The sequence below is a fragment of the Cladophialophora carrionii genome (genome assembly GCF_000365165.1).
Source record: "Cladophialophora carrionii CBS 160.54 unplaced genomic scaffold supercont1.1, whole genome shotgun sequence".
Lineage (NCBI taxonomy): Eukaryota > Fungi > Ascomycota > Eurotiomycetes > Chaetothyriales > Herpotrichiellaceae > Cladophialophora > Cladophialophora carrionii.
Window position 1 is genome coordinate 5,380,006 of NW_008481816.1, and position 22,752 is coordinate 5,402,757.

Genomic DNA, 22,752 nt, shown 5'->3' on the forward strand with positions numbered 1-22,752 from the left:
CTGCACAGCTGTAGTTGCTCACTCTTGATCTTTTCCTCTTCTCACACCTGTCTAAGGTTTGGATCTTGGTCGAACACTGATTTACTGCGACACAGGTTTGCCCTCTCTGTGACCTCGTCTGTTCCTCTCTTCCGTCCTGATTTCATCTGTCCTCCAAACTTCGTTTGCTGTTGCAAGACTCCTTCAGTCAACATGGTCCACCTAGCCCAGGTCCGGAAGCCTCCAAGCCATCACAGTGAGAAGAGCGAGTTCGGAGGTCCCAGACGCCGGTCGTCTGTAGTGCCTGGCCTTGAGCACATCTCTCTTGAACCTCCCGGGGAAGATGAGTTCTCGACGTCCGTCTACGGGTCCCGCTTCGCAGCCGAAGACCTTCCCGCACACGAGATGCCTGAAAAGGAGATGCCAAAGGAGATTGCGTACCGCATGATTAAAGACGAACTTAGCCTCGATGGGAACCCTATGCTGAAGTGAGTGTGCGAACTGAAAGCATCTTGAAGCATCTAACCAAATTGGTGAATAGTTTGGCAAGCTTTGTCACGACCTTCATGGTAGGCATCCCTCAACTGTCGGCACCTATATTACAGGTCTGCGATGGCTAATAGACGTATCAGGAAGATGAAGCTGAGAAGCTCATGGCGGAGGCCTTCTCCAAGAATTTCATTGACTACGAGGAATACCCCCAGTCTGCCGAGATCCAGAACCGTTGCGTTAACATGATTGCCCGTCTCTACAATGCCCCCGAATCCGAAGGCGGGAAGAATGCGATGGGCACGTCCACTATTGGCTCCAGTGAGGCCATCATGCTAGCTGTCTTGGCCATGAAGAAGAGATGGGCAAACAAGCGTAAAGCCGCAGGGAAAGATTTCTCGAGACCCAATATCATCATGAACAGTGCCGTCCAAGTGTGTTGGGAGAAGGCCGCCCGCTACTTCGACGTGGAGGAAAAATATGTCTACTGCACAGAAGACCGTTACGTCATTGACCCCGAAGAGGCAGTCAGCCTGGTCGACGAGAACACCATCGGCATCTGCACCATTCTTGGCTTGACCTACACGGGCGAGTACGAAGACACCCAGATGATCAACGACTTGCTGGTGGAGAAGAACATCGACTGCCCAATCCATGTGGACGCAGCATCAGGTGGCTTCGTCGCGCCTTTTGTCAACCCAAATCTTGTGTGGGACTTCCGCTTGGAGAAGGTCGTCAGTATCAATGTGTCAGGTCACAAATACGGTCTTGTCTATCCTGGTGTGGGTTGGGTCGTCTGGAGATCGCCAGACTTCCTCCCCAAGGAGCTCGTTTTCAACATCAACTACCTGGGTGCCGACCAAGCTTCTTTCACATTGAACTTTAGCAAAGGTGCCAGTCATGTCATTGCTCAGTACTACCAGATGATCAGACTGGGAAAGAGAGGCTATCGCAGCATCATGCTCAACCTCACCCGCACCTCGGACTACTTGGCTGCGCAACTCCGGGCTCTGGGCTTTATCCTGATGTCACCTGGTGGTGGCCGCTCCCTCCCCGTGGTTGCCTTCCGCCTTGATCCTGATAACGACCAGTTGTTCGATGAGTTTGCGATTGCTCATCAACTTCGAGAGCGTGGTTGGGTCGTGCCTGCATATACCATGGCTCCCCACAGTGAAAGCCTCAAGTTGATGCGTGTGGTGGTCCGTGAAGATTTCAGCAAGCAACGCTGCGACGCTCTCGTCACTGACATCAAGATGGCTCTGCAAACGCTTGGTGATATGGACAAGAAGACCATGGAGCGCTACACCGAGTAGGTTTCCTATCAAAGAATCCTTCACATATACAGCCACTGACTGATTTGGTAGACACGTGAAGAAGACTCACCACAGAACAGGCAAGGCCGGCAGCAACATGGAGAATTACAAGGATGAAAAGCATTCTCTGCAAGGCAAGCACGGAAAGACTCATGCCATTTGCTAAATTCTTTCTGTGCATTTGAGAGAATGTGAGATCAATGCCTCTGTTCTGCAGGCTCCTATGTATCCCGAACAGAAGATACCAGATAGAAGTTGCAGGAACCGATGCATACCACAGCCGTGCCTTGCATTCTAGCTATGACAACGCGTTTTTTAACGGATGGTCCAAAGTAGCTGTCAATCCTCCGAAGTATGTACAGAGGTGACTTGGAGGGGCACTAGATGCCCAGAAGCACGGCGCATACTGTAAGTTGAATTAACGCCGAGACGCCCAGGGCCATCTTCGAATCGGCGTCGCGTATCTCGTACTCTGGACTCGTGTTCTATGACGCTTCCTTCCCGCACTACGCAAACTTCCTCTCCCTTTCACATGATCTTCTGGGGCAGCTTCTCGTTGTATGACGCAACAGCCAGAAATGTGACGGATTGCAATTGCACGCTGAACCGCCTAGCAGTAGGTCATAGGTAGGAAGTCACCCGCAGTCAGGTGGCAGTGAGCCGTTTCATCATATTGTGTCATTGTTGATGGGCAGATGCCCCTCGTCCAATATATCCACGCAGCCAGGACTCACCACTCCCTGGCCTACACTCATACACTCATACATCCATAGCAAAGGTTACACGATCAATCCCATCACCTACATAAACACTATCAGCATATTGCAAAGGGAAACCGCCAGAATGACGCCCAACATCACCAAAGGTCAAACCGACACCTCGAAGTTCACCGGCGAGGGGCCCGCCTCGAAGGACGCTCACCCGAACAAGAATCCCGTCCAGGAATATAACCCTGCACCGGGCGCAAAAGTACGTCTCTCTCTCTCTCTGTCTGCCACGCTGTCATGGTGAAAGCTTCGATTGACACCACAATCTATCTCCAGGCCCCGGCACTCAGCTCCGACGGCGCCATCGGCAAGCAATTCACAGCGGAGTGAGTCTCAGATCCGTGACCGTGACGGCGGTCCCAGCTCTCCATTCTTGAGCCTCAGCCACTGACCATCGCTTCCCACAGTGGTTCCATCGGCAGCATACCTCAGAGTATCGGTGGCCCATTGGACCAGAATGGAGTCATAGGACATGCATTCAAAGAGGATGGCGCCATCGGCGGCACGATGAATAAAGTCCTGGGACATACACCTGGAGACAAGCCTACGAATGGTTGAGCGGCCGAAGGGGGAAGTACTGTTTCGCTGAGGGAAGGATGAAGACTTCGACTTTGAAGAACCCTTGTTTGTACAGATATGTCTTTTTTAACAGAGAAGAATCGGAATTAAAAGAAACGATTCCCTGGTAGATAGGACTTGGCTGGGCCCTGCCTACTAGCCTATGCCATCCTGTGGATGTACACTACCCCCGGCGGGGAATTGTTCAAACTACAAGGTATCCAGATGTTCGTGGTGTTGACGGATCCTCGCGTCATGGTCTTTACGTCGAGCCTTCCTCAACTTACATTAGCAGAGCACTCGGAAGAGCAGTAACGCCTTGAGGGCCGCTGGCATGCATAAGGTACACACCATTCGAGGTCTCTGAAGAGGAGAGATGAGTTTGTTCATCGGCACAGTATGCTATCCTATCCTATCCTGACTTGCCATGGTGTCTGGTGTCTGGTGTCTGATGTCTGGTGTCTCGTGTCGGTACATCCGTGTCCATTCATTCGCCGAGCAGCAGTATACCATTCGCACTGTAGTACGCGTTACTTGTTCCTGTATTGAATTCGACACCCTAGCACTTGTCCGACGTTGAATCAAACTTCGGTGTCTGTCAATAGCACCTTTGCAATTCTTCCAGACGAGATACCCAATGATCATTCCGACGCCGCTCTGCCATGTGTGTGTGTGTGTGCACGCGCATTGACTGTCCAGCTTGCCAGTCACGTCCTCTCATACACTTCATCCACCCACCGGTCAGTCGGTCGGTAGTGCTTCGCAACCAGACTGCGTGCAGGGGGTGCTTCTTCGGTCCCAGGCTGCGGCGCAGCATGCCACGGATCACACGGCACCAGCGGACCGATACGTCCGTAATCATGGTCGCGTGTAAACCGATTGGCACGACCAGCATTGGTTCTGGTGTAGACTGTTCTTCCCAAAAGGATGGCAAACCTTCTCCCTACTCTTCGTTCCCTGTTACCAAGTAGATACGCCTGGTACTGGACGTACGTGAGTCTGGCTGGGTGGAGTTGTGTCATGACCTTCTCCGTCCCTCGGACACGTTTGGCTTGGATTGCATTTTGCAAACCCCCCAAAGGTGCGATATGTTCCTCCGCCATGACGAACTCGAGCCGTAGCGCCTCGGGCAAGGGTGAGAAAGGTGGTCGCAACAGACCAGTCGCCAATTCGTCGACCGCGAGCGAAACATCGAATGGGCCAAGTGGCAGGCGTTCCAGAGTGGCTGGCAGATGGGAGAAGACATTGACGGGAGACCATGCCGGATAGCGCCTATTGCCCACCCAGTGTGTGAGACCGTAGCCCAGAGTCCAAACCCGAAGATGTTTGAGGTTCCTGAGCCGAGAGAACGGGAACGAATCTCTGAACTCGTCTTGCTGCATGCCCCGACCGTCTTGTAACTTCAAACTCAAAGATCCTAGATGGGGTTGCGATGCGGCAAGTTCGGTCAGGACGTGTGTGATGAAGTCAGCCTCCGGTCGGCCAGTGTCTTGCTCACCAGAGAGCCACGGTACTTCGAAGTCGAAATACTCGACTGGGACATTCGTTAGCCTTTGTCGATCATGTGGAACATCCTCAGTCCTGCCAGGGATGATCGACGGTCTGGAAACTTGAAGAACTTACGTGTAGCAGGGACACGGAGTATGGCAGAAATTGTTGCCTCATCGACTTCACATCTTCTTAGACTGAGTTCCTTGAGCGAGGGCTTACCGGTCGGCATGGGAATTGGAGAAGTCGTGCGCAGGTCGGCGCCGTCGACAGTGAGGGCACCTAGCTTCGGTGTTCCGGCCAAGAAGGTGGAGAGCTGGAAGGGAAAAGGGAGTGGCATTTTGTTCGAGCTCAACGTCAAACAACACTCCTGCAATTCATTGCTGCAGACACAGGTCAGCGCAAGTTGGTCAGGATTGACGATGCGATGGAGACACAAGATTGTCTCAAAGAACAGCACTCATCAGGAAAGAAGGTCAACTTACAATCGTGCTGTCTCAAGTTGCATCATCAGAGCACCTCGCCACAGCGCGAGCGCCCTTCGGGGACCTTCTGGCTCCCAGAAACCGGCTTCGATCTCTAGATACTTGAGATTCAAGAACCGAGACAGGAAACCTGTCATTTCTAGGTTCCGGCCGCCGTCAGTGCGCGTGAGGCACACGTGGCATGCAGCTGCAAACGCTGCACGAGATGCTGGCGGTGCGGACTAGCAGCCAGGAAGGCGTCGATAGCCTGGCAGTAGTCGACATTGTTGATGGATATGAATTGGCACCAACTCTGCTCGTACAATCCCAATGCTCGCCTGCAGGTGGCGCGGAATCGAGCGATGTCGTGGTGATCTTGTACCAGCCTGGTGAAGCGGTACTCGAAATCTCGTGGAAGGGAGACGACAATTTGCACGAGGCTCTCGTTGGGAAGATCGAACAGCAGCACAGCCTGGCCTTCCGTGGGCGCCGCCATTGCCGCCGATGGAGGTAACCGTGGCAATAGAGGGAGGCTGACTGGAGGGTTGTCGTCACACTGCCAGTCGGAGAAGACAGTCTTGGTGTTGCTGGAACCACGACGAGCGTGCAGGCAGTCTGTTGAGCTCTTTTTCGCCATCACAGGCAGTGGAAGGCCTTTCGCTCGCGGTACCTTCTCTGTGCGTGTGACTGTGAGAGCGCGAGCTCTGTTTCGCGTCGACGTCCCGCGTCGATGACGCTGTTGGACGACGTCAAGGTCAGTCTTCTCGCACTTTTCCCCATCTTGCTGGGGTGCCTTGGTCTCCTGTTCATCCTCCAACATCTTCGCAGCCATCTTGGATTTCTTTTCTTCCAGAACATGCTTGGCGTCGACTTGAAATGCCAGCCGGTCCTCCGGGGTGATTGTCCCCCTTCCCTACTGCAATTGCTCCAATATTCGCATGACTCTTATACCCGGCGAACTTACCTGGGCACGGCCAACAATGATATCTTCCTGGTTGCCGTGCACTCATGGCAATGTCCAGGTTGGCAGCAACGGGAACCTTCTGTCCACGACTGTGAGAACATGCGCTGATCCACTGGACACCAAGCGAGAGGCAGAGGACAATGCATCTCCGTCCGCGTTTTCACGGCTGTACCGCAAGGCGGCATCTCGATTGCTCTCCAGCATATCGATGTGATGTATATATATAGCGAAGCACCCGGCGACATTGAGCCTGGAACACAAGCGAGGGCACAGTATCGGAGTATGGAGGAGTGGTACGATATATGATTAAGGGGATCCTGCACGACAAGAGGATGACAGCAGAGCGGAATTCACTTCCGATTGAAACACGCTCAGGCCAAAACGGTGGTGACGGCATGTCGTCATTTCCTTCCCCGTCTTCACCACTCGACTACACATCACACATCTCCCTCGACTGCTTCATCTCAAGTATTGTGATGAGTTGGACAATTCACGGTTAGGTCGTAACTACACCAGGCACAACATCTGACAGAGTCACGCGGTGATGCTGTCTGTATCATCCGCAGTGTTGGAAGCTGCGTTGCGGAAATGGCAGTGGCAGTGACAGTAACAGCACAGGGAGACAGGAGAGGGGCGCCGGGGAAACAATACAGGTCGACTCTTGTGACGCAGACATGCTTTCGTCTTATTGTTGTCAGCGAACAAAAGCTCTGGTACGAGGACTTCATGTTCGACAACTTCACACTATGCGACAGTGGGCGAAACTGGATCACCGACTTCACGGAAATTGCAGGCTCCTGGCCATGTATTCACGAGCGGACGGGTCTTCATCTACATGCAAAAGGTCCGAGCTTGTCGTGGAAACCTTGGCTGTCCAATGCCATGCATAGCTGATCCGGTACCGAAAGCGCTGTGGCAGCTGTTGCCGCAGGAAGATGGTGCACTGTCCAGACAAGCTGGATGAATTTGATATGAGCGCGGGTCTCCGATGATTCTGCTCTAGTCAATGCACATCCAGAAGCCGGCCACTCCCACGAGCAGGAGTGCCGCAAGTACACAGGCCGTTCAGATAAACTCTGTCAAGCTCGCAGACATGACATTTTCCTTTGTATATCCAGCGAAATTCTGATGGAAGACAGAAGCGTCAAGCAGCTGCAGAAAGCGTCGGCGGGCTGTCCGCGAGCACTGATCTGAGCCGTATGCAATGCTTGCACAAGGAATGAAGAGTACAAACCGTAAGTATCTTGGCCAGCGATTCAAAGCCCATACACATAAATCTCATGAGAATCAACGGTCTAGCCAATGGCTTGGGCAGCTGTGTATTCTCCAGACGGTTGTTGACAACAACTACCGCAAATTTGACGGCAGTATTGACGGCAGTACTGACGGCAATATTGGCCGCAGTCAAGCTTGCAACGATGGGGATGAACGCAGCTGTCGGCGACCTCCTACATGTCCGCATGGGTCGTCTGAGAGATGCTTCATCAATGCAGGCACAACAATATCGAGACCATGATGACCCAGACCGGCTCGCGCCACCACAGGGCGAACGCAACGATGGTGAACCCTTATTATCCCAGGACTCTGCGCAATTGAGCGGCACTTGAGTGACAAGCTTGAGCCACGGGACACGCCGGACATGCTGTACCTGCAGGGCGACTTCCCCCAAGGCCTTGATTACGGACGTGCCACAAAATGAACATGCGGAACACTCTCACTCAATTTCGTCGCAATTTCAGCCCGCGCCATGCTCAAACCTCAGTGATTCGCCAATCGCAATACCCCAGTGCCACATTCTGCACGGTAGAGCACCCGTTGCCGTCCTGACCAACATTGCGATGCATACGAGAACGGCTTGCATAACAAGGACGAAGCCATGCGCGGAGTACACTAGCATCCGGAAACCGTAGAGATGGGAGCATACATTCACGAACATCGGGCACGCATGTCCATCATGGATCTCGACAGGAGTGTCGACACCTTCACCCTGTAGGCTGGGGATCTGCATCTCAACGCGCGACGAGTCCTCCGCACTACATCGAGGGGGAGATCCTCGCCACAATGTTCAGTCCACAGGGCTGATGTGCCGGAGTCTCTCTGCGAGCTACAGGACCGGTTGTCGTTGGTGCTGAAGAAGAGTTAGTCCACCCATGGTGTACACCGAGTCGACCGATCGATTTAGCCCTTTGATCCACCGGAGCTGCTCCTCGTGTTGGCATACATCTCGGGTACAACTGGCGTGCGCAGTATACTTTCTTCAGCGTATATAATCCATGTACGCCTTACGCCATGTACTCTAACGCAGACAGATCAAGCCGCCACACCGTACGATATACGATATCAGAAGTCAGGAAGGACTACGGACTATATGCCGTGGAAACGCCTCCCCTCCCAACCTGAACCCGAGCTTTGCACGCCTGGATATATGAATTCAAGGATGGATACAGTGTATGCGGAACGATCTTCATCGTCGTCGGCACCGTCACAGCCAAATCGGCGCACATTGACATACTCGTCCATTTGATTTTTCGAGCCTGAACTTCAAAACTAGGCGTAAAAATGCTAACCTCGCAGCGGACGTCACCTGCGTACGCCATATCACGGTTAGACTCTGCGTACGCACTCTATATTGGTCGAGCGAAACGGACTCGAAATAGACCCAAAGCCAACTAATCACGACGGTGTACTCGTACGGGTATATTGATGGAAAATGGTAAAGGAGGTGGCCAAGCCCGGCGTAAGTGACCCCTGTAGCCCTTGTGGCTCCTACAGTACCTACCTGCAGTACTTGTACCACCAGAACGGCAATGACCGTTGGGCCAAGTCCGGGGAAATTTTCCCTGCATCCTGCATTGAACTGTCTACTCGTAACTTCCAACCCATGACTGGAAATATGCACGGATATTGGACCCGGGATGGGTGGCGATTGGCGACTGGGGCGAGTGGCAAACTGGTGCAGCCCGGGCAGAGACATGCAGTTCGGCAAACAGGCACAGAGAGCTAAGAGCTTCGAGCCCTTTTGACTTCACCTGGCGAATAGATTCGTGGCTCGGGGATGTGTTTCAGCAGAACAGGGGTCCAAGAAAGACCCTGCATATGCAAAATGCAAATGCATATGCTGATGCAGGGTGTACGAGTACTCGTATACGACGACCATGCACAGCCACAGAGACGGGTCCCATGTCGATCACTGCTGCACCTGTGGCTGCCGCGGTTGGACTTCGAGGCGTTCGAGGCGCTCAGAGGCATGAACTTGCCAGCTCAGGGTCCTGCTTCGGTAGTTAGGGACGGCCTCGACTAGACTCAGATTCGTGAGTATATCGAAAGACGTGTCCGTACTCGTAACAAGTAGCCTCGGTCTTCACAGTATTCCTGATATGAGCATGTGAAAGGAAATGGTCGAAAATAGAAATGTTCGTGTAGGCTCTTTCATTCGTCCGCAATAGCCTCTTGATCACTAGAATCCTGTTGCTGTACTCACCTCGCTTTAACCTGCACTTCCACTTACATCCGCCTTCGTAAACCTTACCGGCACTTACCTTACAGCGACAGAGACTTCACTCAAGCCACAGTGGCGAATGAACTAGTGAGGATCTTGGTCAACAACCGGTCCAACGCGTCGATAGAGCCCCTCGAATTCCTGACTGTCTTCTCATCGTCGGTGAGCTTCATACCCTTGGACTCGAGCACCTGCTTCATTCGCAGCATCTCGGCCGTGTCGCGAAGCACGCGTCCCATGGCATGATTCAGATCCGATACAATGTCCACGTCTGTGCCTAGCACCGTCTCTATGAGAGACGGGTAGAAGGATTCCAACGGTGTGACGGGCTGGAGTGCTCGCACCTCAGCGTTGTAGTTCATAATGGCGTAGACACGGAGCTTGATCTTCAGCTCGCGCGTGCACAGACAGCTTTGGACGTGTCGGAGCTTCGTATGCATCTCCTCGCTCAGTTTAGTAAGGGGGTGGGAATTTGTGCGGGAGCGAACCACCTCCAAGAGCTCTTTGTAGCTATTGAGAGTTCGAGCTGCCTTGTCGGCGAGATCTTGGATAGGCTTGATGTCCATTTCTGTAGGCGCTGCGGGCGGAGGGGACCATCTGCCGCGATAATGGTCAGGGGCAGGGCTGGGGCTTCTCCGTCTGCCTCTTGCGTGGGGATGGCGTGTTTCTGGTCTCGCGTGCGTTCTCTCGTGTGACGGTCTTTCCGGCTTTGGCTCGTCTGGCGCATCTGCCATAGGGGTATCCTTGGGCGGAGGCGCCTCATTCCAATGAGTATGGTGGTTCTTGGTTGATGCGTCCTCTGGCTTCGGTCTCGGTTTCGTCGATCGTGATCTTTGGTCTGGGATACCATCGTCTGTATCTTTGGCGGAGAAGCCGTGATAATGGTTATAAGCGTTTCCACCCGCAGACTCACGATATCCACTCCATCTATTGGAATTGGAATATGTGCTGGACATGGAGTTTCCGCCTGCGGGATGAGAGTGCCAGCTATCGGGTGATGACTTACGTGCACCACTGCGGAACTCGGAGCCGCGAGTGGACTTACCTCTGGATGATTGAGGCTGTCCCGGTACACCAGTTGCGTGCGGGTTCTTTCTGTCAAATTCCGCCCGCGCTGATGTATCTCTCAGGACTTCCCACGCTGCTTGAATCTTGATAAAGTCCGACTGTGAGCCGCCCTTGTCTGGGTGAGCTTTCAAGACGAGACGATTATACGCGGTCTTGATCTCTGCGTGTGCCGCAGAGCGCAAGACGCCTAGCACTGCATAGTGGTTTTGGGAGGTCATTCTGACCCAGGGTGTATTTGAACGTATCTTGCTATTCGGGGGGGACGAGTGAGGGAAGAAACACCGGAGTGTCATATACAGGACGGTGGGAATAGGCACGTGTGGTATGAGGGTCGGAGTACATTTTGGAAGCCCTCCTGGCAGTTCTCGCAAAGGAGCCTCTTTGACTGAGGGGTGAAAAGAAGGTCTTGTGTGCAAACAAAGCCATCTTCGTGCGTGGCAGCTGTGTGAGAAAGGTGAAGAGAGGCCGAAGAACGAACAAAAGACAAAGAGAGGGTGTCGACGGTCTGGACTGACAGCGGGCATGAAACGCGTGTTGAGGAGAATTCAGCATTCGTTGTTTACTTGAGCGTTGACAGTCAACTGTGGCGCAGAATTTGTCGCGCCTGTCGCGCCTGTCATGTCTGTGGCGTCGTGGCGTCTGTGGCGGTGCTACCCTCACCACCATTGCGTCATCGGTAACCCATTCCCAACCATGCAAATCCTCCTCGTCGCTGCTTGCTTGAGGCCTCTCCTCCCGCGACTGGAGACAATCTGCCAAACTCGCTGACACGGAGCATCTAACCAGCTCCAGCGACGATGTCTCACCTCTCGTAATCATTCTGCCAGCGGTACTTCCGTACTCCGCACGGAGCTCCGTCCCGGATGGGCCACGGCCTCCATAATCCTGTGGCTGGGACATCATTTTTCCCCTTCCTGCTCCGACGACAACCACGTGTCTTGTCCCGGCGCGTATCCAAGGTTAGGAGTACCTCTGTCCGATAACCTCCTCAGGCTCCATCTCTCGCTTCCCGTCGAGGCGGTGAATGGCATGACGATCTTACCAACTTTCAGCGACCTGCTATGTCTTCAAGTTGGGCGACGGCGACGAAATCCTACTGCAAGCCAAGACGACCGGCTTCGGGTCCTTTAGCCGAAGCACCCGCTCTTCTCGCGGTGGTTGCGGTCACTGAGGTCACAATCGCTGTAGTGCATGAGGCTCTTCTCCAACCGCTTTTCGTTCCTGAGCTCTCACGCCCCTCTGCTCGGCGACAGTGCCTGAGGCTGACGTGGCTCGCTGATCTCCTCGTGGTCCAAGGCTCGCGAGCTATTCTTGACTCGCCCTTGTCACCAAGTGGAAGAATCTAGACGATCGAAGCCCTCTCGAGATCTAGTGTTGGCAATGTGCAGCTGGCTGCGAGGTACTAGCTTCATGCATGTTCCACCTCTTGGAGGAGAAACTCGGCCTTAACCGACACACGATCGGCCAGTCAGCTGATGCTATCTACAGAACATGCATTTGCCTCCCGCCTCCCACCTCCCACCTCCCACCTCCTCCCTCGTACCTCATCATCGCGACCATTTCTCGCTTGCAACACTGCCACAAGCCACCACACTCCCGTCCTCGCCCTCAAATGACCGTTATACCCCACCTTTTTGGGAATCTTCGATTCGGCTCTGGAAGACCCGCGTCGCGGCTTCCGCTTGCTTGTCTCAGCGCCCTGATTGGCTGCTGCATCTGCCCTTGCTAATAACCAAGATGATACCGTTCCTGCAGATTCAGAACCACTCGATTTGTCCCTTTGAACCTCGTCCGTGCCGGTCCCTGGCAGGCGCCCCTCTTCGTTCGCTTTGCCGCCCAAACTGAGAACCCTGCTTCGCAACGCCACAGGAAATCAACAACAATCCCTGTTGGCGCCGCGATCGGCTGGGCGCTGGAGAATCATAGTGGTAAACCCGCGTGGAGACAGCCTGTCCCCACAGAATTGTGAAATTGGAAGTCCAGTTGTGCAATCAGTATTAGATAGTCGATACATAGGATATTGTAAAGAGGACCTCTAGCAAAAGGTTCGCTGGGGTATCATCCTTTCCAACAAAAGAAAACTCCGAAAAGGTGGGTATCTCGAAATGTCATGTTTCTCGTGAAAAAATATGGTTCGTCCGCTCGGGGACTCGTGTATCATCCCGTCGTTCGGATCGTCGTATGCTGTAATGAAGTGAAGTTGAGAAAAGTGGGTGCAAAACAGTTGTTGTTGTGTGAATTAGCCGCAAATGGTCCGCCTTCCGGTCCGAGCACCTGTACAATTCCAGAATTGCCATCGACGGGCCCGAGCCAAATCTGACCCGGCTTCTCACCGTCAACGGTAGCAAGTAACGTCAAAATACTCGTCAGTCGACGGCCGTCCTGAAACGCTGCTCTAGAATCTGCCGCCGTTGGAAATCTCGTGTTCGTAGGGGAAGGCCAACAAAATTAATAAAACCAGGGGTATCTCATGCAATTTCCATGTCCTCGATTGGTGCGTCGTTCTCAGTAGTTTAACCACATCTCCAGTGGATCCGTTATCAGCGACTCCGTGTGTGGCATTTCGCTGTCGACCATCCCTTTCGAAACCGCAGGTGCCATGAATTCGTGTTTCACAGGCTGATCGGTTTCGAGCGGTGTGAACTCGACAATCATATCCTGGCCCTCCGGGAGCTCTCTGACGACATCTTCGTCGACGATGATGTGGAGTCCGCGGGAGTTGATATGTGTGACCTGCGTTACTCTGTGAGGATCGATCTGGAATTTATTGGATATGTTATTGATCAGGTCTTTGACTGTTCGCTGCATCAGATACACCGCGCGGTAGTATTCTTTGGCTGCGTCTTTCTGACGCACGTAGAAGCATGCAACTGTGATCCGGTCAGATGGAGGAAAGAGGACAGAGCTAGACCACTTACCTGGTCGAATAGGCCTTTCCACGGGAGGCTGATAGCTGCTATCAACATCGACTGCGAAGAGATCCGGCTTGGTGGCCGAGCCGGCTTCCGTCTTCACGATCTTGGTTGGTCGCGAGGCGGAACCAGAGGGTTCATTGTCGTACTCGCTTTCGCCCTCCTCCTGGATGGCGGTATGCTGTAGGTCCGAGAACTTTCTCTTTGGCGTAACTTGTGAGGCCGAGCTAGAGGACGGGGAGCCAGCGTTTGATGTAGGCGAGTCAGAGGCGCTTTGTCTCGATTCCCATGTGGTTGTCCGTACGATTTCTTTGCCCTCTGGATCGTCGCCGGGTAGTTTGACTGGATATAGATCTGGATCGTCTTCGGGGTCACCGCGCAGAAACAGGACACTGACAGGCCGCGTCGAGGAGAACATATCTTGCATGCTCACGAGCTTCATCTGCATGTCCTCCTCGGCCGAGAATTTCATACCTTCAGCCTCGGAGTCGACAGACCAAGTCCGTTTATGCTTCAATACTTTGCCCGGCCTAGATGACGGTGCCTTTGCGATCGAGCCGCTTCTTCTCCTCTTCCCAGCGCTTCCCAGGCCTGCCTCGGCTTGAGCAATCTGCTGTTTGAGCTTGTCGATCGTCTTCTTCACGTGCGCCACATCGTTGGAAAGCTTCCGCTCTGCGCCATGATCACGGAAGAGCTTTACCTTGGAGTAGCATACTTCTGGTTGGTTGCTGGCCGTCGGTTCAGCAGTAAGCAACTCCGTCTTGGCACAAAGTCGAACGGGAATGCCTTTGACGCCTTTCGAGTGGCTGAAGTCGGTGGATAGGAAGTTGAAGCGGATCGAGATCGAGCAGTCCGGGCCTCCATTGACAGCACTCGGGTACCACGTTACCGCAAAGCCGTCGAATGACGCCTTTTCAAGTTGGATTTGAGGTTTTCGCAAATCATCATCTCCACCCTGGTTAGGTTCCACATATTCTACCGCCAAAAGTCTACCACCTCGCTGGTGGGCCTCATTCGAGCCCCGTCCTTCTTTCCAGAGCTGCCAACACGCACCGGGTCGAGCTCTCTGCTGTTCGTCTTCAAAGGAAACACGGACGTAGGTCCGGTACTTGTGAGGGGTGTTCTGCGACATGGGAGGCAGGGTATCCCATATAGACATGGTGTAAGCTTGGCCTTTGTTGAGGTACGTGATCGGGATCTCGTCTGAATGCCGCACCATTGCCGTAGGTGCACTCAACGTTGTGTGGAAGCGGAATCTGATGATATTGTCAGTAAATCTCAGGTGCGAACACGAGGGTACTGACTTCTCCCCAATCGGCAAATTGGTCATGCCAATACTCCCAGACATAGACTGCTGAATCGGCTGGTTCAAGGATTGTTGCTCGACGCCCAGCTCGGCCTGTGTCGGGGTTGTCTTATGAGGAGTATCGTCCATCGCGACATACCCGGAGTCCTGATGTTGCAGGAACTGCTGAGGAGCAAAAGTCTGCTGTTGCTGGGTTGGGACATGGATGGGAGCTTGCTGGTGTTGAAAGAGATCCTGGTATGGATGCGGTTGGTGCAGAAGATGCGGGTTGAAGTGATTGAGATGCATGAGTTGATCCTGAGCGTGAAGTCCGTGGACCGAGTGCGGAAGAGAGAGAGGCGTATTCATCCCCATTCCGGGCGTGTGGAGGTCGCCGGCCTGAGGATGGTAGAGAGTCCCAAACCCTCCCGGGGTGGGAGTATAGTAACCCGGAGGCTGGTTGGCGAAAGCGGAGAAGGCATAAGAGTTGGGATCCATGAGAGACGGGGTGAATCTCCAGGCGTCGGCGAAGGGCTTGGGCGTCGCAAGAGTGGCATCCTGTTCTTTCACTCCAGGTTGTGCCTCAAAAGCTCTGGTAAAATAATCAGCGCTGTCGACATGGTCGTCACCATGCGCGGAGGCTTGGTGCGTCGGAGACATGGTCGGCTACTGAGGAAAATTCAAAGGAACCCGACACAGAGGGGTGGGCTGGAAGAAGTAAGACATCTTCGAGACATACCGTTGAGATGTAGATGGTTCATCCTCGATCGCCTCGCTTAAAGTTGAAGATCTGCGGACAGGGCCCGACTGTCCCGGTACAGCTGAGGCGGTCGATCCAGGCCCTATGTCGGGAAACGACTGTCTGAAAGCCGCGTACAACTCCTCATCCGGCTTCTGGGTATTGCGCCTGTGGTCCCAGTCAGCTAGTCAGGAACGCGGTATAGACATGCCGGGTGAGGCCGCCGAAGTGAAACGTGCAGAAGTGGACGCGAGAGGACTGACCGATTGCGAAACATTTGCGGCGGAGACAGCGTCTCAGGCTGCAGGACCGAGCGAGGATGAGGTCAAATCAACAACATGGAGCCATCCGATGGTGTCGAACCGTCGAACTAGACGATGTATTTCAAGCGTCGTGCATGAGAGAGTGGCTCAGTGCTCGAGACGGAGAGACTGGGTGCCACAGTCGATGGGCTGCTGCGCCTTATGGATTGCGTGCGCGTCGATCGAGGTCGGGCTGAGTCGCGCGCTGGCGTTACGAAGACTCGGCTCACGGCGAGGCACGGCGTGGACTGGGCTCTCTTGGGGGTTCGAGCGAGCAAGGTGAAGATGGGAAAAAATAGACAAAAGATCGACGAGGTACGAGGTTAAAGGGCAAGGTGAGGTGTAGTACTGAGGCAGGTGTCGCACGCGGTGGAGCGAGTCTCGTCAAGGTGAAGTGAACGGACCGGGGTCGTCAAAGAGATGGTTCTGATGGGGCCTCGGGTGCATCAGCAATAGAATTAGCACTCTCCATGAAGGTTAATGCGGGCCATGGATCAAGGGTATGCGGGAGGGGATGGTGAAGCAGACAGCGGTGGATGATGGGAGTCTAGCGGACGGTAAGAATTGGGATGGGATGAGATTTCGATTTGATCGCAATCCTCACTCCCTCACTGAGCACCAGCACCCGCACCCACGTAGCGAAGGCAGGTACGAGAACACGGGACTCCGTCCGGCGTCAGGCAACATGGGCCATGTTTAGTTCGGAGCCTAATTCACGACAGCCTAAGCAGGGATGCCCTGCACCTAATTCTTTAACTGAGCCACGCCTGGAACTGTCCACTCTGCAGCGTGCGCTTGTGATTGGAGCGTGCCGCGGAGCAGCGCGTCCAACAGGGTTAGGCTGGCAGCGAGACGTGGCGTCAAATTCATTTTCAGTGACAGGCCGTGGCATCACGAGTGGCACCTCACGCCGACGACGTGGCTTGTTTCGGCTGTGGTTGCTGGCCCGAGGACCACTTTCGGGGGCATCGCGGCCGTCTGACTGGCTAGCCACGGTTTCAAGAAAGGGCGACATCTGCACCTCTGCCACCCTTGCTGGCGCTGACCACTCCCTCCTCGTCCCTCAGACTCTGGCAGATTGTGTGCCTGGTTGACCCGTCCTCCTCGTCACCAAGGTTGATCCTTACCTTGTCGCGGCAGATGTGGTATATTTCCCTCCCGTCCCAGGCCCAGGCAGCATGATCGACGCACCGCCACACGTCCTCGACGATCACCCCTCTCGCTGTGTGGCTTGATAAGAGTTTGTTCTCGAGGGAACTGTGGCGTCGGTGTGGCAAAAAGAACACGAGACTTGTCTGAGTGACTCTGCGCGGTCTCACAGCAAATCGAGATGGCCCCCGGCAGCGCAGCGCCGGCTCATTCGGCGTGAGCACGTAAGAGTGGTGGTGAGGGCATCCACCGGTGGTACCTGTGGCTTGACCCTTTGGTTTCCTCCATCCTTCGTGTCCTATCTCCATTCTCGCTTGCCGAAGCGCCTCCCACATCAGACCGCACTGAATTTCTGACCGTTCCTCATCCTTTTTCTGGAGCGAGATGACGGCCAGATCCATGAAACACCCGTCACTGTCTGTTCACGCCAAATGTACTGGTTTGACTATCCGCGCTGCAGACCTCATCGTCGAGCTCACCCAGGTGCACTCGACTAAGCATAGTTTTGCTGATCATCCCCACGTGCTCAATCAATGCACCTCTATCCCTTGCTGTCGATCGATCCCTTCTGATTTGGCCTCGGATAGGCGCTCTCCCAATCAGGCCAATTGTGTCCTCGAAGCGATATCACAAAGGCGTAACTGACTCATGAGTAGCGCCTTGTCCTCAATTGTACGCGTGTACAGCGGAAAGATCATCTGGATCATAATAGTCGGGATCGGATCAGAGAGGAAATCTTTCAGTAGCATTATTCTGTGACATCGCCCAGCAAACTCCACACGAGAAGTACCGGCTGTTCGGCTAGTCCACACATGGAGATGACCTCACCAGTGCACTTTTGGAGTTGTGCCCAACATCGGGTGTTGTAAGCAGGTAGATGAAGTACGAGTAGCACATCTTTCAACACATTTGGAACGAGCACCTGATCACAGCGATGCGCCGTCGGCACCAGACGCGCGCACAGAGTTCAACCCAATGACTGCACACGCGCTTCCGTACCGCCTACAACACTGCACAGGTGGGCCATGTGTGAGGCACCTACCGAGATTATTACATCATGGTCGTGCTATCTGACCAACCGTTGTGGCTGCAGCTTTGGTGAGATGAAACGGGACGGGCGCACAAAGTGCTTTTGCGCGACGGTCAAGTGACCCTGCGACAATCTCATGGCCGATACCACGGCTGAAATTCGTCATCCGCACTAGATGCGTTCATACATGTACTTAATTCTACCGTCGATAGCCCAACTCCCTTCCACCACGATGCTGCTATATTTCCGGGCATTGACGATTGGATAACTGACGTGAGTGTCCAGCAGAAGTGGGGGGCACCGAGGACAATCTTACAGTTTGTGTCTGAGAATGCCATCAGAGCCATCTCTACGATGCCTAAACAGTAGACAGAAAGAGCGGTGATTTGAGTGGACTCTTCCAAGGTGACGCCGGCAATCTCGATTCGAGCCACCTGGAACGTGGGTGGAACAAATTTGGGCGGGAGAACAGCGCCTGTGAAGCCCAGCATGAGTCCACGACCACGCGTGGAAAGGCTCTCTAGGCTCCCCTAAGCTCGCAGCCGCGACACCAGATCGGGCTCGGGGCATGATGCCAATAGGCGAGACGAACTCTCACTCGCCACGCACAGCAAGCCCCACGACTTATTTCCTGTTAGTGTGACCGGTGCATTATTACTGCGGTCTCTCCCAGATCCTTACTCCGTACAGATCCTCGATAGGAGAGTCCTCCGTAGTCTGTTGCAGCTATTCTGTAGTTGCGCGAGAAGCTGGCACATCGTCATTACGGAGTTCCGCCTTTGCATGCTGTCTTCCTCGTGTGTGAAATTTCGCCTGGAAATTGCCCAGGCACCTCCAGTATTTCTCCGAAAATGCCAGGACCAGGCCCTGCTCATCCGGTAAATGAGCTTCCGACAAGCAAATTTGCCAATCTTCCAGAAGCGGCATCTCTTCAGGCTCAGTCTTCTAGCACGTCCCTTGTCGCGCGGGTAACCAGCGCCGCCTCTTTCTCGACAGTGGGTTAACTTTGCCGAGCTTGCCTACAAGAGCCTCAAAATAGTTCTCCACACACGGATCACGATCGTCCTGTGGCACGAATCACGAAAAGGACCGAAAGGTGGAAGACGCGCAATAATCTAGCGACCGTTGTGCGCCGAGAGCCCAATGTTCTTGGAATTCCCCAGCTACAGGTGACAAGTAACGCCACGTTACTGCGCCCCAGTGCGCCACAGCGCCAGACGATCTCGGTGCATGTGGCGTAAGTGATCGGCGGCCTGACTTCACCCCTGTGGCTTGAACGTTGCAAGGGTCGGTCCAGAATCGGAGCAGCACAGCAACACCCCCTCTTCGCGTTGCGTAAACCTCAGAACGCGGATATCCCGGGAAGCAGTTGGGCGATATTGAGTTCACTGAGATGCTGCGGAGTCACTGGCCACCTCTGCGGGAGGTGTTGCTCCCATACACGATCTAGATATCCGGCGAGAGCGAGCCATTTGGATTCGTCGCCGACCGAATCCATGACATCCCCTTCTTTCCAGCAACCAGACCCGGCTCTACATCCCGGGAAAAAGATCCTGCAGCAGCGTCGTGCAGCGTGGGTTCGGACTCGAACATGGCCTTCTAGAGCAGGCCATAGACTTCGCCTATTTGCATCTTCTCGGGTCGATCCAACCGGTTCGATGGTACCACGATTATCTTGGTTCGTGAGTTATCACCTGAACACGTACACAGGAAGGACACGATCCGCATTAGCGAGTGGCGACAGTTCGCACATTTTCATTCCTTTGCGATTGTCAGGTCACAGGTGCTCGTTTAGATGCGTTGGCTTCGATCTGGACCATCATCCGTTGAGCAACCAGGCAATTCGTTCGCCTGAAGCAGGGCATGGCATGTCTGCTGCTCTATTTTTGTCATCCAGTATCTGTGTTCCAACAGCGCGATTCTGGTCTCTGGCCGTGTCAATGCGTCGAACCGTGGCCGGAGGGCTGGAGTCCCTGCAAAATTTGACATCGCATAGGAAGTTGCGTTTTTCGCGAGCACCCTCAGAGGAACAGGACCCTCTCACGGATGGCGCCCAACTCTTCCAAGTCCTCAGGCGATAGTGCCAACGGCAGAAGTGGTTCAGACGTCCTGCAGTGCCCTAACGATGACAGGTTCCTGATTTCACGCATCTTTGACACGCCGACGGGATGGCAAGCAAGGTATTGCGACGCCTCACGATACCGTGGGATAGGCTGCTATTGCCTGATGCTTTGCTTCCATTTACCCTCGATATCCACTCCTACTCACGCTACCAGCAGGATATCAAGTGTACACATCAGTGCTTATCCAGGGGAACATACTACCAAGGATGTTGAGAGTGGCTGCGAGCACTGGCGAGGAATCCGAGAGCTGGAAGAAAGTGACAAGCTCAGCATGCTCGGAGCGACAACTATCACCTCCGTCCTCTTTTCATCTTGAGATGAGCTGTGCCTGGTAGTAAGAGCTTCGTCCTTAGAAGACTACCCGCTCCAGTGACTATACCATGGCAAGTTTTGGGCTAGCTACTGTAGCCCAGTGCCTCAGGGCCGGTGCAGTACCAGTGTGAGGTGCCCTTCTAGATCTTTATCAGAGCCTCGTCTCCCATGCCGGCCTGATTGCCAGGGGAACTCGAACACCCCCACGACAAGTGTTGAAGGATCAGAAAAGGCTGAGTCAGCCTTAGAAGTGGTGATAACGTGCTAAAGCTCTTCATTGTCGACGCCTACAGGGAACTCAGTGAATTTGTTGAAAGACCCGCCTCGACTGCCTTTTCTGGATGGATTTGAGTGCTTCAGCCTTGTGAGCTGCGTAGTTGCTTGTACAAGTGGTTGAATTTAGACTAGCTCAGCCTTGTTTGACGTCGTCGCCTCGACGCTTCCGACTTCCATGACGCGTGTCGTCGTCTTTGCGGATCCGCAACAGATTCTGACGTTTACATCTGCAAGCGGACTTACTCCACGGTTGCGCCACCAACCGTTGCTTAATCATACAGGTAGGTGGTGACGATGACCTGCTTCAATGCACAGAAGGCGCAACGGACTTCGTTCATGACGCGCTCGTTCATCGATGGCAGGATTCGTGGTAAGTGAGCAAGCTCAGAACAAGCTTTTTATCCCCGTTTGTTCTCTCCGTCGAGGTGCAGTTTCTGGAGAATTATCACAATCAGCGTGTCGCATCTGATCCGTTATCATGCGCCTCCTGAACATCAGTGTCTCGAGCCTGGCCTGGGGATGCCTAGCCTGGGCACAAAATGCTAGCCTGACCCAAGGCAACACCGTCTCTACAGAAGGACTCGTAGCCAACAGCTCCCGGTTTAATACTCGCCTCCGCGTCGACAATGGTACCTACGGCCCACCGGTAGAAGAGGTACACTACTTCTACAAGTACTGGCCCATTGGCATTGCCGTTTCGAGCACGTCGAGGATCTTCATCTGCTATACGCGCGGCGAGTATGACTATACCGTCGCCGAGGTCAATAGCAGTGCAACGGAAACACCATACCCGTCGGCTGGATTGAATCTACCATCCGACGCACTCAACACAACACTCAACGGCATTGACTTCGGCAGTGCCAATTCCACAGGTCTGATAAGTGTGCAGGCTCTGTACATTACTCCCGCGCAGAATGCCTCGGGCCGCCCTGAAACTCTGTGGCTGCTCGACACAGGTCGACCGACGATCCGATCCGCCTCCACTGGGGGCTATAGCATGCCCTACGCCCAGCCTGGCGGACCCAAAGTCGTGGGTGTGAGTCTGTCCAACAACAGCGTCTACACAACATATACGTTCCCATCGACCGTGCACTACCCCGATTCGTACATGAACGACATCCGCTTCGACCTGCGCCCTGGCCGCGAAGTCGCCTACATAGTCGACTCTAGCAACGAGGGTCGCAACGGGTTCATCATGTTGAATCTGACAGATGGGTCGTCCTGGCGACGGCTAACGCAACATCCCTCCGTCTTGAGAACCTACAACGCTCTGCCATCGTACCAGGGCCACCCGTTCTACTACCGCAACCCAGGCATGGGCATCGGCCACCAACAAGAAGGTCTCGACGGCATTCAGATCTCCCCGGATGGCAACCATATCTACTACTCTCCGCTGACGTCCCAGAACCTTTACCGTATCCCCACCGCGAACCTTCTCCTTCAAGATTCCCAATCCCCTCTCGCCGAACAGGCCGCTTCGAACAACGTCTCCTGGCTGGGCCAACGTGGCGGCGAAGCAAACGGTTTCGAAGGCGACTCCAACGGCTTGGTCTACATGCTCATGCCCACGCACAACGCGGTCTACTATTACAACCCAAATGACCTGCAAGTCCATGGATTCATCCGCGACCCGAGGATACTTTGGCCCGATAGCGCAAGTATCGGCGAGGACGGCTATTTCTATGTCATCATCAACCAGCTGCCGTATCAGGATGAATGGAACAATGGCGTGAACCTGAGGACGCTTCCAGGGGCGATTCTGAGGGCTAAGCTGATCAATGGGGGGTCAAAGATCATGTCCTTGCGGTAGAGGTGGGGAGAGGTCTAGGCTGACCCTAGTCATGGGGTTAGAGAGACCGAGCCGCATGCTTGTGGCTCACGTGGTGATTGCGTAAAGGTAAGCTTGCTCGGCAGGAGTTATACTACTCTCTGGTCGGCGAGCTGCCGTCTCACCGAACGCGCATCGAAGACCGTGGTCCTCACGTGGACGTTATTCGACCTCGACTCCACGGTCACCGACATCTTGACTCAATGG

At 54.1% G+C, this 22,752-nt stretch overlaps 5 protein-coding genes across 5 annotated transcripts; 3 read left to right on the forward strand and 2 right to left on the reverse strand.

Annotated features, from left to right (window-relative positions):
• Positions 1 to 192: 192 nt before the first annotated feature.
• G647_01942 (glutamate decarboxylase) lies at positions 193 to 1,947 on the forward strand (the record flags this gene model as incomplete). The annotated part of the gene is made up of 4 exons (XM_008725341.1): positions 193 to 467; positions 521 to 548; positions 612 to 1,777; positions 1,833 to 1,947. The coding sequence occupies 4 exons, from the start codon at positions 193 to 195 to the stop codon at positions 1,945 to 1,947; spliced, it is 1,584 nt and encodes a 527-aa protein (XP_008723563.1).
• Positions 1,948 to 2,624: 677 nt separating this feature from the next.
• G647_01943 (uncharacterized protein) lies at positions 2,625 to 3,106 on the forward strand (the record flags this gene model as incomplete). The annotated part of the gene is made up of 3 exons (XM_008725342.1): positions 2,625 to 2,750; positions 2,825 to 2,874; positions 2,956 to 3,106. 3 exons carry the CDS (start codon positions 2,625 to 2,627, stop codon positions 3,104 to 3,106), a joined length of 327 nt encoding a protein of 108 aa, XP_008723564.1.
• Positions 3,107 to 9,583: 6,477 nt separating this feature from the next.
• On the reverse strand, positions 9,584 to 10,807 carry G647_01944 (uncharacterized protein; the record flags this gene model as incomplete). Its single annotated transcript, XM_008725343.1, has 1 exon — positions 9,584 to 10,807. The coding sequence occupies one exon, from the start codon at positions 10,805 to 10,807 to the stop codon at positions 9,584 to 9,586; it is 1,224 nt and encodes a 407-aa protein (XP_008723565.1).
• A 2,287-nt stretch (positions 10,808 to 13,094) lies between these two features.
• On the reverse strand, positions 13,095 to 15,446 carry G647_01945 (uncharacterized protein; the record flags this gene model as incomplete). Its single annotated transcript, XM_008725344.1, has 3 exons — positions 13,095 to 13,459; positions 13,508 to 14,757; positions 14,806 to 15,446. 3 exons carry the CDS (start codon positions 15,444 to 15,446, stop codon positions 13,095 to 13,097), a joined length of 2,256 nt encoding a protein of 751 aa, XP_008723566.1.
• Positions 15,447 to 21,195: 5,749 nt separating this feature from the next.
• G647_01946 (uncharacterized protein) lies at positions 21,196 to 22,527 on the forward strand (the record flags this gene model as incomplete). Its single annotated transcript, XM_008725345.1, has 1 exon — positions 21,196 to 22,527. The coding sequence occupies one exon, from the start codon at positions 21,196 to 21,198 to the stop codon at positions 22,525 to 22,527; it is 1,332 nt and encodes a 443-aa protein (XP_008723567.1).
• Between the last annotated feature and the right edge of the window lie 225 nt (positions 22,528 to 22,752).